At 23.6% G+C, this 15,844-nt stretch overlaps 1 protein-coding gene across 3 annotated transcripts; it reads left to right on the plus strand.

Annotated features, from left to right (window-relative positions):
- The first annotated feature begins 7 nt into the window (after nucleotides 1-7).
- LOC132925267 (pyruvate dehydrogenase (acetyl-transferring) kinase, mitochondrial) lies at nucleotides 8-10,514 on the plus strand. Of its 3 annotated transcripts, none has more exons than XM_060989674.1 (10): nucleotides 8-137; nucleotides 183-469; nucleotides 2,686-2,845; nucleotides 5,363-5,573; nucleotides 6,069-6,253; nucleotides 6,323-6,493; nucleotides 6,555-6,724; nucleotides 7,123-7,235; nucleotides 7,318-7,429; nucleotides 8,823-10,514. In XM_060989674.1, the coding sequence occupies exons 3-10, from the start codon at nucleotides 2,740-2,742 to the stop codon at nucleotides 8,967-8,969; spliced, it is 1,215 nt and encodes a 404-aa protein (XP_060845657.1). In that variant the 5' UTR covers nucleotides 8-137; nucleotides 183-469; nucleotides 2,686-2,739; the 3' UTR covers nucleotides 8,970-10,514. The 3 variants fall into 3 exon arrangements, with proteins under 3 accessions (XP_060845657.1, XP_060845656.1, XP_060845658.1); XM_060989673.1 differs by having other exon boundaries at nucleotides 12-137; nucleotides 196-469; XM_060989675.1 differs by lacking the exons at nucleotides 8-137; nucleotides 183-469 and adding an exon at nucleotides 2,412-2,561.
- Nucleotides 10,515-15,844: the final 5,330 nt, after the last annotated feature.

A 15,844-nucleotide genomic window follows, 5' to 3' on the forward strand; every position in this document is an offset into this window, starting at 1 on the left:
TACAAACAGCATACGCACACCGTGCGCGGGACATAGTGTGTCGAGTCACTTGTATACAAAATACGATATTATGTACAACTGAACACTACGCTGCCGAGAAGCCCGCGAAATATAATATTATTATTATTATGTATTAGGTATGTATATCATTTTTTACCGTCTATAATGTACGTCTGATGTAGCTTTGCTCTACAGAAATCATTTGAAATCGATCTCGATATCAAAATCACATCGATCCGCATCGATCCGCATCGATCTACATCATTTTTGTGTTTTTCGTGGTCGTGGATGGCAGTCACGCCGTCACGGAACTGTTATAACTAGTAATATAGATTCGTGATAATATTACCACCGATCTACATATTATATAAGTGTAAACAGTGTAATTTATATTTCTCACCTACGACGCCGCCGATCAACGTATATACAATATACAACAGCACTCTCATCCGTCGTCACGTCGTAGCCGGTGAGTACCAACATGTTTTATTTCAATACGATTATTCGATTTAATTTTTTCAAAATTGTACCTATACGAATTTCGTAGATTATAATGTACAGTTAAATAGGTTTCTAATTTTGAACACCTTCCGTACATTTCATTTTTATAGGTACCTATATTTTTCAAACATCTAAATGATAATAAGGTTAATTTTTTTAGTCTCAACTCATAACATGTCATTGTATGATTTACACATAATTATTATTTCAGGCCGTTTCATACCTATTGGCTATTACCCATATACATATATATATATTATATGCTATAACTAAGCGAGTAAATTAAAATGACGTTTTAACGTATTTTAACATGACTACTACTACTACAAAGTATATTAGGTATTTAGGTATACAAAATTACAAAAACTGTTTGTGTTCGAATAATTGACAGTTTACAAGACCGCAGTTTATGACACACACCGTGTATGGTATATTACCTTCAGTTACATACCTACATGGCTACATATATGCCTACACTGCTGTTAGCCTGTATAAGTATAACTGTATACGTGATGAGTATACAGAGAGAAGGTGAGTGAGAGAGAAACTAGATATATACAATAAGAGAGAGATAGACTGGAGAAAGAGAGATAGAGAGAGACCTTTGTCGTCACGGAAAATATTAAACTAATTATGGCTTAAATCGTAGAGAAACAACATTAACGAATTGAAAAAGAAGAATTCGATCCACGTTCATTTTTTCGGTGTTCGTAAATATTTCAATTTTAATAGGACACAGTTACATCTTAAACCCATCCATTTTTAAGGTGGTTTTAAATATTTTAGTAAAATATAAAAAATAACAATCGTCTCGTCTATTGTCAATCAACATAATATATTTAAATGCATTCACAAAGTAATTAACAGTTAAACAGTGTTCTTATTTATTAATTACACTTAATATTGGGTTTATTCATTATCGTTATTGCATAATTGAGTAGTCCATTTCTAAAATTGATTATGTAGGTACCGTCGGTACCGAACAATTAATATTGTTGTTATGATTTTTTTTTGTGATAACATGTTATTATATTATTGCTTTAATTTTCTCTCGGAATAAATTTCCACAACTTATTCATTTTCTTCTAAAAATAAATTTTAATGAAGCCTTTTTTAATACGTTCGTTAGTCTATCATAGGAAAAACGGGTATTTTGTAATATTCTATATCGCCTAAACAGAAGTGTACTATGCATAATGTCGGCGTAATAAATATTATATCGGTATGCTTGATGTCGCATTACTATAAAATAATTTATAATATATAATTTGTGACTAAGTAACAAATTGTAATACCTAATATATTTTTATTTACATAAAAAAATATTTTGGCCTATTGTATCCGATCACATAATATTCACTGTATTATAGTATTGTACTGCTATCTCCCAATATGCGGTCTCCCAAAACAAAAGTAGACCGCATTGGAAGATAGCCTATATACATTATATGCTGGTGCTTTCGAGACTGCCCACAGCCTACAGTAATAATAATGAACTTTTTTTTATTATGAGTTTAAGCCGATAAATGCTATTTGAAATAATTAATATTATCGGATAAATTTTCATGAAGCCAAATTTATTCATTAAACATTAGTTATCATAGTAGACATGACCGCTCTGTTAAAAAAAAATAACGAGATCATTTTACCTGTTTTTTTAATTATTAGCGTTTAAAATTGTATAATTAAATGTTACGACTTACGGTTGTCGTTTTAAAGTTTACACTATACATTGTCGAATGACAACAATCGAGTTTGCCCTAGTTATAGTTAAGTGGCTTCACAAGTTTTCGTTAGATGGCGCCACCAACGATAACTTTTTTGTCCTCGCTCGTCGCTTTCGATCATAATTCCTATGCACTTATCTCTTATCTTCCTACCATAAATATTATTATTATAACAAAATATATAATACATATATTCATAGTATACAATACGCACGCATATATATGTATTTATTATAATAAATACATCAATAATTAACGTTGTTATCATTATTGTTGATAAATAATTAATATAATTCGTTACCTGTAACTTGCTGGTAGTTGTTTTGATTGAGTGTAATTCTTATTTTTTATTTTAATCAGTGATTTTACAGCCGATGAACCTACGTTATTAATTTTAATTGATTTGCTTGTTTTTTTTTCATCTTGGAAAATAATTCACAATCACTGCACTGTTCAGAGACCAGTGTTCATACTACAGTAACATTTTGTTGGTTGAAAACGTTCATCCAAAATGAGGCTGATTACCTATAGACTGGCCAAAAATCTGGAGAAAATGGTTGATTTCTACTCGCAGTTCAATCCATCATCATTATCCATTAAACAGTTCATTGACTTTGGTTAGTTATTTACAATATTAAATAAATACCAGTATTCTCTTTCATTGCATTTGCAATAGTTAACAATTATATTACATGTGTGCATTGATAATATAAAAATTAGTAATAGGTACTCGTTACTAATAATATTCATTGTGGACACATGTATAGTCTATTTGTATTGCATACATTTTCATTTCCCAATGTAAATACTTTGTATAGGTAGGCCCATATAAAATAAATGCACATTTTATGAAAATAATTACTTTTTGTAATATGTGTTTTAATATGTAACAAGTTGGGTATTACTTTCAATCAAAATTTTCAAGGATTATTTTATTATTATAGTTTGGTACAAGGTATTCTACTGATAATTGTATTGCAATTATAATCATTTGAAGGTCAATAGTAATGCATTTCATTACTGACCTAGAAAGTAAATACTATTTTATTTATAGCATCATTATTGCATGTATACTAATAAGATTTAATGTACAAAGAGTTAAAATAATTTCACCAAATTATGCTTTTTTATATTTTATTATCTTTTTTGTTTTTATCAATTTAATAATTTAAATTTTGGGTACAAAAAATGTATCATTATATAATTATTTTCAGAAAATATTAATTAACAGTAAATAATAGTATTCGTATTATATTTAAAATACTTTTAAGATCAAAGTATATTAGTTTTCTAAGCAATTTTCTAATTCAAATTTACCTAAGTTTATTCGTGATTATTGTTGAGATTATATACAATTATGTTTTTAAGCAATTTTGTTATTTTTAATTTTTTAATTATTATGACTAAAACTTTGTGAAACATAATATGTATAATTATATTTTATAAAAGAAAAAAATTGTTGAGCGATTAAAAAAATAAAAAAAAGTAATATGTGGTGAAGAATTTAAAGAAATATTGATAATAATTTAAAGATAAATTCAGATAAATATTTAAATTTTTAGTAGATTGTATATTTTAGTGACAGTAATTCAATAGTAAGTCGCATATTAGACCAGTACCTTGGACAATACTATAAAATAATAAATAGGTTATAAATTCCTGATGAATGCAGTATGTTCTAATAGTTTTGTAGATATCACTCTGAGTATCTTTGTTTCAAGTCATTATATTAATTTTTATTTTAAATGTTGTTTTTACAATAAGTAGGTATAAAAATGTTAATTGAATGATATGTTTCAAAATTTTTTTTCCAAAACTCATAAATTTCAATAAAAAATGTATAGCTTAGTTATTTTGTGAAATATGATTATTAAACCTTCCTTCTATCAACTTGTCCAGTTTTAAATAAAATAAAATTAAAATTTAGTTTTTAACATTTTTAAATAGCAATTATTAATCTTATTTATTTAAAATAGTTTAAAAAATATACATGTATTAAAATATTTAGATGTTTAAAAAATAACTATGTTGGTGAAGCAAAAATTGCATGTTTTAAAAGTATACTTTTATCATAAGTAGATTCGTCAGTAAAAATTAAGTATATATACTGATAAAAATCCTGTGCCCATTCACAAAATAGTTAGCAACTGTATAATGTGCATGGAACTGTTGAATAAATTTAGTTTTGTATAGCTTTATTTTTATTTTTTATAACATCTTATGAATTGATGAATTACTTACTTCATAATTTATGCACTAGTGATGTAGAAATAATTTTAGAGCTACAACTACACTTTCAAGAATGTTAATAGTAATATAGTATTGTCAACATTTATTGCACTCTTTGATTTATCAAACCTATTTTACTCATTGGTATAATCTAAGATTTGAAATTAAGTTTTTAATATAATTAGAAAATTGGCGAAATAACTTAATGTTACATTTCTAAATCATACACTTTCTATTATCTATTTGTTGATTTATTCAGTTTTAATTTTTTCAACTGTTTTTAAAAACTTGATTAAAAAGTCTTGAACATTTAGAAAACTAAATTACATAAAAAAAATTTTTAATATTTAAAAAAATAAACTATATTGTTTTTCCACTCAGATACTCAGATATATCATACGCAGCATATAAAACATACATATTCAGATTTGAAATTAGTTCTAACTGTATTAATTGTACTTATTAAATACAAGAGCTATAGTGGTACCTAAACCTCTTAAAAACAATATTTTATGAAAGTTGTACTAAATGTATTTTTTTTTTTAATAAATAGTTAGAAATATTATTAATAGCAATTATAATATAATTTAAATATACATTGTTAATAATTTTTAATTAATTACATTATAATTAAATGTCATTAAATTAAATTTACCAAATAAGTGTTAAAGGGCAACCAAAATAATAAACCACATAAAAAGAAACTATTTTTATTCTAACAATTATTACAATTATACTTTATATGCTTCCATCATCAAAATATTAAAAAAAAATCTTAAATTGATTTATCTGTGATTAAATCATTGTATTAGTAGTTTATATAACGTTCTTTTGAATATTTACAAAAAAAAAAAAATAATGTAACCTAATCTTGTTTTTATTATTATTATTTATCAATATAATAGGCTTAAAGGCAAATGAACAAAAATCATATCAATTTTTAAAGAAAGAACTTCCGGTTCGTTTGGCAAATATTATGAAAGAAATTCACTTGCTACCGGATAATCTGTTGAAAATGCCATCTGTAAATTTAGTCAATAACTGGTACACACAATCTTTCAATGAAATGATTGAATTTGAAGTTGACGATGGATGTACAGAACAAACTTTAGATAAGTAAGTATAAATTTAACCCTGAAAAAAATATTATTAAAATTTAATATAAATACACAACATTTTCAGTAGTTATTTTAAAACACTGAAAGCTAAATTAAACAAATATACTAGTTAATTAAATAGGTAATTCTCATTTACTTTTGTGTACTTAATACATTTATTTTTACTTGTTTTTAATAACATGATTTTATTTTACATATATACTTATTTTATTTATCAATGTATAATTTGGTTTTAATACTAACTTAATATTGCATTTTGATCAATACATTATTTATAAATTTTATTTTCATAGAAAATCTTCTAAATCTAAAATATAATTAATTTATAGAGTTAATTATATTATAATTTTTAATAATTATAAAATCACACTTGAAAGAAAAAAACATTTTGTTCTATATCTACTAGAAATTTAATTAAAAATTATTCATATACTTAATACTTTAATATTTAATGTTTATTATAAAATTAATAGTATTTTTTAATATATTTTAGATTTTGTAAAATATTAGTAAAAATTCGTAATCGCCATTCAGATGTTGTCCAAACAATGGCCCAAGGGGTCTTAGAGCTGAAAGATTCACATGAAATCGATTTGCATACTGAGAACAGTATTCAATATTTTCTTGATCGTTTTTATATGTCTCGAATTGGTATTCGTATGCTTATTAACCAGCATAGTAAGTTTAAAGACGATATTGAACATCTTTTCTTTTTTAATATTTTATTTATTTGTTTTTGTTTTTAAGCATTGTTATTTGGTGACCATATAAACAGCAATAACCATCATCAACATATTGGATGTATTGATCCATATTGTGATGTGATAAGTGTTGTGAAAGATGCATACGAGAATGCTAGATTTTTGTGTGACCAATATTATTTGACCTCACCCGAATTAGAAATCTGTAAAAGTATTGGTAAGGATAAACCTGCATAATATTGATGCTCCCAGAGATTTAATTTAATTTAATTTTATAGATGCTGATGATGAGCCAATAAAAATTGTTTATGTGCCATCACATTTGTATCATATCCTCTTTGAATTATTCAAAAATTCAATGAGAGCTATTGTTGAGCATCATAAGACTGATATTTTGCCACCGTTACAAGTAACAATTGTAAAAGGAAAAGAAGATGTCTGTGTTAAAGTGAGTTTAAAAATGTTATAGCTAGATTCCTATACTTTTGTCATTTGTCACATATTGATGTTCTCTAAAATAATACTTAACATTGTAAATACTATTATTTGTGTGTAATATTACTGGAAATCATTCAGTAATTGAAACTTTTCAGGAAAGATTTAATTTTTAATTTTTAAATAATATTTGAATATTATTGATAGAAAGTTTATCATTTTTATATTTGTATTATTTTATGTTATATTTAATAGCTTTTACTTATTGGGATAAATATAGAAAATCAAATACTTGTGTATTAAGTTAGCATTAAAAATGTACTGTAATTATGATATAAAAGTTATAAGAGCTTGAGAATAAAACAAGCAAATATTCAAAGTTAGATATTGAATATGTTATGTTCTTGACAGGTGTCTGATCAAGGTGGTGGCATTCCAAGGAGCTTGAGCGAACGCATGTTTCACTACATGTATTCAACTGCACCACAACCTTCAAAATCAGACGCACATACAGTGCCATTAGCAGGAAAGTATTTTTAAACAAATTTTACTTTTTAAAATATTTAAAAGTATGCAGATTTTTAATGTAATTGTGTTTATAATTTTAGGGTATGGTTATGGACTTCCTATATCTAGACTTTACGCAAGATATTTGCACGGAGATTTAGTTTTGTTATCTTGTGATGGATTTGGTACTGAAGCCATTATTTACTTGAAAGTAAGAAAAAAATTACCTTATTAAGTTTAAATATTAAATTATGTTAAATTATAATTATAGTTTTAAATTATAATGTAGGAATCAAATAATTATAAAAGAATCTATTAAAATTAAAAATTAAAATATTTATAAATATATCTATACTTTAAAATATAGTAAATTCAAAATTCAAAATTTAAAAGATCCATAAATATCACTCTTAGGTAACACTTTATTTTTAAAATAAAATATTAATCTAAAAAATAGTTAAGTATTCATTTTTTAAATAGTTTATAAAAAAGGTCTACTGTTTCAAAATGATACATTTAGTTTATAATTGGTACAGTACTTTATATTTTAAAATATTTTTTTCAATGAATTATTTTATTAATTATAATAGAACCAACATCTGCACATTCATTATTATTCTTTATAAAAAACAATGACAAATAAATATATGAAAGAAAAAAGGATAGTTTAATAAAAAAACGTTGTAGATAATATGTCTTTTAAAGATATTAGAGAGATCTGCCTTATAAATGATCAGTAAGTGTCGTAACTAGAAAAAATGAGTTAGCTATAGTATTTTATAGGTCATGGATACACTCATTTTTTATCTTTCTGTAGAAATAAACACTTGATAATATTATTAAATAAGCCAACAACTCGCATTCAACATTACTTGAAAATGTCTTATGAGAAAAAAATTAAATTAAAATGAATATATAGTATTAAGTAAAAACTCTGTCTTATATTTACTAAGTATAAATGCTGTAAATATTTTTACAGATACAGCATCATTATCATTTCTATGTAGTCTATAACTTAAAGAATAAGCATAGCATTTTATTTTTTTTTTTTGAACTTTAGATTGGTAAGATTATTAGTTATTAAATTGACATTTTCATTAATATTTGGAATATTAATTATTTTGTTACGTGAAATATCAATATCATTAGAAAATTATAATGATAATTATATTTGTATTTATTAAATATTTTTCAATAGTTATTTGTTAATGTATTTACAATTGTTGAGAATTGTAAAATTTACTTGCATGTTCTCAGTTTCTTTTGTAAACACACCATTATGGCTTATAATACTTTAAATAGTAATTGTATTATTATTTAATATAAATATTTTTATCATACCTTATGTAATAGTAGAATTTTTTAATTATTGTTCTTAAGTGCAATGTTTTACATTAACTAGTTATCTAGTGAGAAAATGTTCATTTCAATATAGATAAGCAATAAAAAGATAATTTAATCTAAAACTTAAAAAAAAACAACTAAATTGTTCCGAAATAATCTAATTCTAATTTTTATAGTAACCTTAGAGCACTGCTCAAATTTGGTATCAGATCCTCCATTCTACTGCTATTATTTTAGTTAAAATATTTTTTTTCTTTTAGGCTTTATCAAATGAAGCTAATGAGTTGTTGCCAATTTATAATAAGATGTCAACCCGGTTCTATAAAACAACTGATCATACTATAGACTGGAGAAGTACATGCAATCATACACCGATCAGTCAGCAGCAGTTTACACAAACACAATAAGTACAAACTGACCATTTGAAGCTGTTTAGTCGCCATTTATATTTAAAGATAATACAATAATGGAATTTTTTTTTAATTTATTTTAGTTTTTAATTTTTTAGATATTAGAAATTGTTCATAATTGGTAAAAAAAAGGAATGTTTTTTGAACATAATTCCTTTACTCTCATTATATTTTTGTATTAGCTCATTTAGTAAATATATTATTGAGAGACTCAAGGTTAATTTTCATGGATATGGAAAATTTGAATTAATTATATAAATGGAACTTTTAGTTATATTATTTTTTATTAATTTTGCAATTTATGAATACATTCTGATTGTCTGTTTAAAATTTTAAACTTTTAAATTTTGGTAATCACATTAATTTTATAATTGAAATAAAAACATTGTTAGAGAGTTAAGCTCATGATCATTAGAAAGTAATTACAAAAACACACAGAGAGTTATTTGACTTCCATAGATTTAATATATTAAAATATGTATTCTAGTTTTCTGTTTTAAATAATTCATATTTATGAAATTTGTTATTTAACAATTGAATTAATCTGTTCTTTTATACTTTTACACTAACCTTATTTTAATTTTAAAAAAGTTGTCTACTTTAATCTTAATCATATTATGTTGGTTATTTTGATTTCTGTAAATTTCATTGAAATTTTTCGTTGTATACCTCAGTTTTTTTTTATAAACCAACCTTCTTACCTTTTTATAATTTATTGTTTGATCAACTTTCAATAAAACTAAAGCAGTTCAATTTTTAATTATAAAAAATAAAAACAGAAATTTCCTTAACAATCTAATAATGGTTGAAGTTTTGTAATAACCCATTCTAATGATTTCATGTTCATGCTGTATATTGTGTATGAAATTAAAAATTGTTATCCAATCAAATAGACTAGGTATTTAATTTTTGTAAATGAATACCTACCATTATCAGGATTTTAATTTTAATTTATATTATTATTATTTTTTTTTTTTCAAAAGTATACAATCAAATTATTAATATTGTTTAAGAAAATTGCCAAAGTTAGCCTTATTCTCTAACTAGCTATTATGATTATCTTCAGTTAATAATAAAATTAGAGTCTCAATGAATCACATTTATACTTGATATTTATTTTTATTGTAATTTCATGGATGAGACTAATAATTTAATTAGGTATGCAGTTGTATATGTAATAACAATAATATTAAATTGTGTTATATAATTTTTTTAATAACAGTTTATATAACTGCTTAAGAAAGTTTGTTAATTTTTTTTTTATTTAACTGCATTTAGTTGATATTAATTTGGTTTATATTTCAGATATACTTTTAAATAATTTGGTTCTGTATGTATGAAAAATAATATTTTTTAAGTGTATAATGCAATTTAGTGTTTGATACTGTTTTATAAAAAAAAAAAACAAAAGAAAACAATATTGTATAACAAACTAAAGCAAGTAATGTGAATAAAACAATTATTATAGTAAAAAATCCCACCGTTTGATTGTAAAAAACTTGGTGTTTCTATATCATATTATAAAAATATCAAAAAGTTAAATGGCATTTTTCTATACAAATATATCAATGTTGCAGACGACCTCGCTACAATTTACCTAATACATACTGGTTGTTTTAAAGATTACATTTTACACATAGTTTATTGATCGTAAAAATAGGTTATACATAGTAGATATTAATAAAAATAATAACTTTTAATTGAAGCTGTTACTTTATGAAAAATAAAAACATTTAATTAAATTTTAAATAATGAAATATTTGATTAACAATAATATACAATTAAAAGGGAATTATATTATATATTATATTATTATTATTACTTACTGTAACAGTTTTTTTTCAAAGACAGAATTATTCATTGTTAAATAAATATTATACATAATATGTATAATGGAAAATATTTATTTAATCATAATTTTATTTAGCCAAACTAACTTGCAATTATACTTAGGAAACATTTATTTTACAATGCTATCTGCATTTCAATATTTGTGTAGCTAAGAGATTTATATAAGATACAATTATTAATATTAAAAGAAATATTGAAAAACAATAAAATTTAATTTAATTTTGATTAAAATTTTTTTTTAGTCAATCACTTTTTATGTAGCCTATTAAGTTATGATGGTCAATATTACTAAAAATTCTACTTAGGGCATTTTAAATATTTAATTTAGTTTTAACATATTAACATTTTATATAATAAAATAACACAATAAACTCTTAAAATTGTAATTAACATATAAACATATATTTTTAAACATTAACATTAATTTTAACTTATCTGTGCTCAATATGAAAGTAATTAGGGGAAGGGGTTTTGTAGGACTAAACACTACCTGATCACAGATTATGGTTATAACCTATTGGTATTGAAAATTTAATGCCTCTATTATAAATAAACAAGTTATAATAACCTCTCTTCTCTCCCCCTCCATAAAAAAATATTCTAAATACAAAATTCATTTGAATTTTTAGACTATTTTTTTTTTGCTTTTTGTTGTTTAGCTTACTTTGGAAAAATGTCAATGGATGTCAATGGATGTCTATCAAATCTAAATGAAAACTTACAATAATAATTTTTACAATCTATCATTAATAAAACAAAATTAAAATCATTATTTGAAAAATTAATTAACACATAAATCATTAAAATAATTTTTATAAGAATAGTAATATAAAACAGATGTTATAATAAATATTTTTATATAACAATTTTTAATTATTCATTTTAATTTTAGAATTTTATTCTTTGATCAGCTAATGATTTTATGATATCTTCATATGATAATGAAACAAATAACGACTCAATTGTTAGAATTGCGTTATATCGAACAAGACAGTTCACGATAATAGCAATACCATTGAGATCGTGAAATTAAATTAAAATATGAATACATTCCTAAATATTATATCCAACACGGCTGACATCCAGTATCATGGTTTAGCGGCCTTCATAGACTATTTTTATCATAAACGGTTTTTTACAATGATATTTTGTAAATATAAAATAAAGTGAGGAATATTCTATTTTGAATATATACATGAATAATGTAATTTATTAAACCTTGACAGAAGCTCAAGTCATCCTTTAGATGTATTTTTATTTATGTTTTCTTACTTAAATTACTTAAAGTATATAATAGCAATGATAGTTAATTTGATAAGCTTAAATATGCATATCATTGTTGGTGGAATGTAGATTTAAATTATGTATTTAGCACAGCAAAGATGGCTCGAGACGAAGATCTTCCCTGTGCCATCTATCATTTAACACCAAGTACTTTTGACATTTTTGAAGTTAAATTGTCAATATTGTACTTAAATGCATAAGCATAATGTCCATGGTTCAATTGTCTATCTCGACTTACTTTGTTTTACACAGGCCACAGAGACAGGTGACATAACTATTAACTGATTCTGTATAATAAATTGATCACATAACTTAAGTTGCCTACTAACCTAACTATATTATAGTACTCTATAACATTACAATTATAGATCTTGACGAGCAGTGGCCAGGTACTGTAAAATGAAGGATAAATTAGGTATTTCATTTGTGACGACTAAGTTCATAAATTTTGATGATTGGTATCAATTCATATTTTTTTATGATGTGGTTAGAGTTTTTATCAGATGATCTAGTTAATAATCTATATTTCTTATCAGAGTAAAAACTGCCACTTTACCAATAAAATAAAATAAAATTGAAAAATAGGTAAACTTTATACTACAAGGTAGCCAATTTATTATTAGCTTGTTGTTGTGTGCAGTGTGTGTACTGTGGTCGCTGACAAGACAAGGAGAGATAATAGCCACTCGGTATTTTACTCATTGTTGGTAAACTCTAGATTTTATGTTATTTTTTAATCTTTTTTTTTTGTTTTTGATAGTTAATTAATTGTTTCTATAACACATAATATAGCATTTTTAATAGTCAATTGATTTTTTTCAGATACCTGTTGAAGTTGGATCTAAACATAATAACCAAATTTAGATTTAAAAAAAAGTGTATGCTTGTTGTTTAGTTTTCAAGATAATTACTGATGTTAGTATACATATTTTATACCTACTGTATTATGAATAATATTTTAAAAATTAATAAAATATATTAGTAAATTAGTGAAGTATAAAAAAAAAGTTTTAACAGATCAGTTTTTGAGATATTTTTAGTTAAAAAAAAAGAATCTAGTTTAAAATTAAAATCAAGTTTTTTTGGAAATTATAATAAACAACAGATGAGATGTTTTAGTTCTGACTTATGAAATAAATCCTAATTTATATATATCTATTGAGATTTATGTGAACTTGTCTATACATTATGTATGAGAGGGATAATTTTACAAAAACCTTGACAAGTTAAAGCAATTAAAAATAAAAATCTACACGTCATTGGTTTGATACAGTTCCATACTTCAAAAATATTGTTATTTAGTTGTTCAAGCAAATAATTCACAATTTAATCTTCATAATATGTATATTATATTTTAAAAATTGAACAATTGTATTTAATTAATATATTTTATGTACATAAATGACTGATAAAATACATATTTTTCAAAACTAATTCATTTGGAGACTTGAATTATTATAGAAACAATTGCAAATGAATCTTCTTGAAACCGTCATGTTGCAATACTCAGGAACTCAGCAAACAGATATTCAACATAAATTGAATACAAATTCTTTAATCACTTGTATTTATCAAATAATTGCCTTAGAACAAAAAATGCTTCATATAATTACTGATGTAAAAATTGTGAGGATACTAACTGAGAGTAGGCTCATATATTTTACCATGACAAAATCTATGTGTGGTATCTATCCAAGATACCACACAATTTTTGATATTTATTTTACAACTATTTATGACTTGATAAACATTTTTTATTATTTTTATTTCATATTAGTATAATTTTTGTATTATAAATTAATAATATACTATAGGTTTGTTTGTTTTGAAAAAAAAGTGTTCACTAATTAGTGTAGTGTCTGGGTAAAGTGTAAGAGGTGTGATCAGATATCTGTGTTCAAAACAAACCGATTTCTATCTACCGATGAGAAATGATAACGATCTACACCTACACCGGCTACACCTGCTGTTGGGTCGATGTGAAAAAAGTGTACACTGATGTAAAACTCTTTTAAAACAAATAGCGTGTATGACTACACTATTTCAAACGAACACTTTGGTGTACACTTTTTGTCAAAACGAACAAACCTTATGTTATTGGAGTATTAAATAAATTTATATTGTCAACTAGAAATATAAGAAGGGGATATCAAGGGTTCTGTTTTTATATTTATTTCAACATAAAAATAACATTTACTAAAGAGAACAATTTTGTGTTTATTAATGTTGTTTAAAGCACTTTTTTTTAGTTTTAATTTTTTTGATTGATTAACCGTTATGTGTCTTTTATGTATGTAGGTCAGTTTACAAAAATTAAATTAAACAAATCAAGTATTAAGTATTATATATAATTTTTTACCTTATTAAAATAAAAAACGAGTCATAACTATTTGATACAATTTATCATATTAATATAATAACAAATATTGTATCATTAATTTGTGAGTTGATTTTCTTACATCAATTGTATATAATTATAAATAATTAATGTAAATTAAAAATACTTTTATGATACATACACCAATAAACTACATTAACTTATGCATATAAATACAGTAATTAATTGATGAAAGCAAATCTTCGTGGTTATCTTGTAATTGTAATAGATTATTTTATTCAATTACTAATTCCATGTCATATGTATAGTTAAATTTTGTTTAACTCAGTATCCAGTTTGTAATCAGTAATCACAATTTTGATCAATATAGACTTAGACCATAGTATTAATATAGTATACACAATATTACTGTATCTGTACATATATAAAATACAGTTTAAGGTATATGAATATATTTTTTGTGAGTTCACACCCATATAATTTAGAACTTAACTAGACCTTGGAAAATTCTATATTTTGTAGGTAATTGAAAAATAAATCTTACTTGATTTCATTTTAATATTTTCTTATCAGACCAAACTTCTAGTTGTTGTTAAAATTTCTTGTTACTGTCCAATATGTAATCTTTAATATTTATTAGTATATATACATGCTATCTATACTAATTTAATTAGTCAATGACTACACTTAAGTTCACAAGTGAGCTATAATTGAATGTTTGTATTTATTTTCTATCTAGAACAATTAGGAAATTTTAGATACTGAGCAAAACCCAGACTTTACAATGATAAGTTTGTGTGTAAACGATAAGTAGTTAATAAAATGCTTTAATTTTCAAAATTGGGGTAGTATCTGGTAGCAAATTGGATCAAGTTTGTACTTTGAAGGGGTCAAAAAAAATTCACAGTATTTTTTTATGATTAAAAAAACAAGAATTTTTAAGAAATTCCAATTTTGTTTTTTTGGTGTAACTCAAGAACAAATAACCATAAATACTTGAAATGTTCACCAAATGTTGGTATTATCATTTTCTATTTACCATAAAATTTTCAAAATATTCTTTTAAGTTTATTAGTTAAGGTATACAAGATCCCAAATAGATTGTTCTAATATTTATAAAAAAAAAATATAAAAAATATATATGAGCACAATTATTAATAAATATTTGAAGTGACAAAATTCATCAAAATTGCTAACCACTTTGTAGTAAGAAATTCATAAAAAGTTTATACTTAAACTATAAAATTTAATAAATATATTAATAGAATAATTTTTTATGACATTTTAATTTCAAATTTAGAGAAATTACTTATTTAAAGAATAATAATGATATTAATTTTTTTGTTTTAATTTAAAAACATTATTCGCGAGAACTTATGACTTCTACATAAGTATAATA

Source organism: Rhopalosiphum padi, chromosome 3, assembly GCF_020882245.1.
Source record: "Rhopalosiphum padi isolate XX-2018 chromosome 3, ASM2088224v1, whole genome shotgun sequence".
Lineage (NCBI taxonomy): Eukaryota > Metazoa > Arthropoda > Insecta > Hemiptera > Aphididae > Rhopalosiphum > Rhopalosiphum padi.

Coding starts and splice junctions, on each gene's coding strand:
- LOC132925267 (XM_060989674.1), top strand. CDS start 2,740: ATGAGGCTGATTACCTATAGACTGGCCAAAAATCTGGAGAAAATGGTT. Junction 6,254..6,322: donor TATGCTTATTAACCAGCATA/GTAAGTTTAAAG, acceptor TTTGTTTTTAAG/CATTGTTATTTGGTGACCAT. Junction 6,725..7,122: donor AAGAAGATGTCTGTGTTAAA/GTGAGTTTAAAA, acceptor TGTTCTTGACAG/GTGTCTGATCAAGGTGGTGG.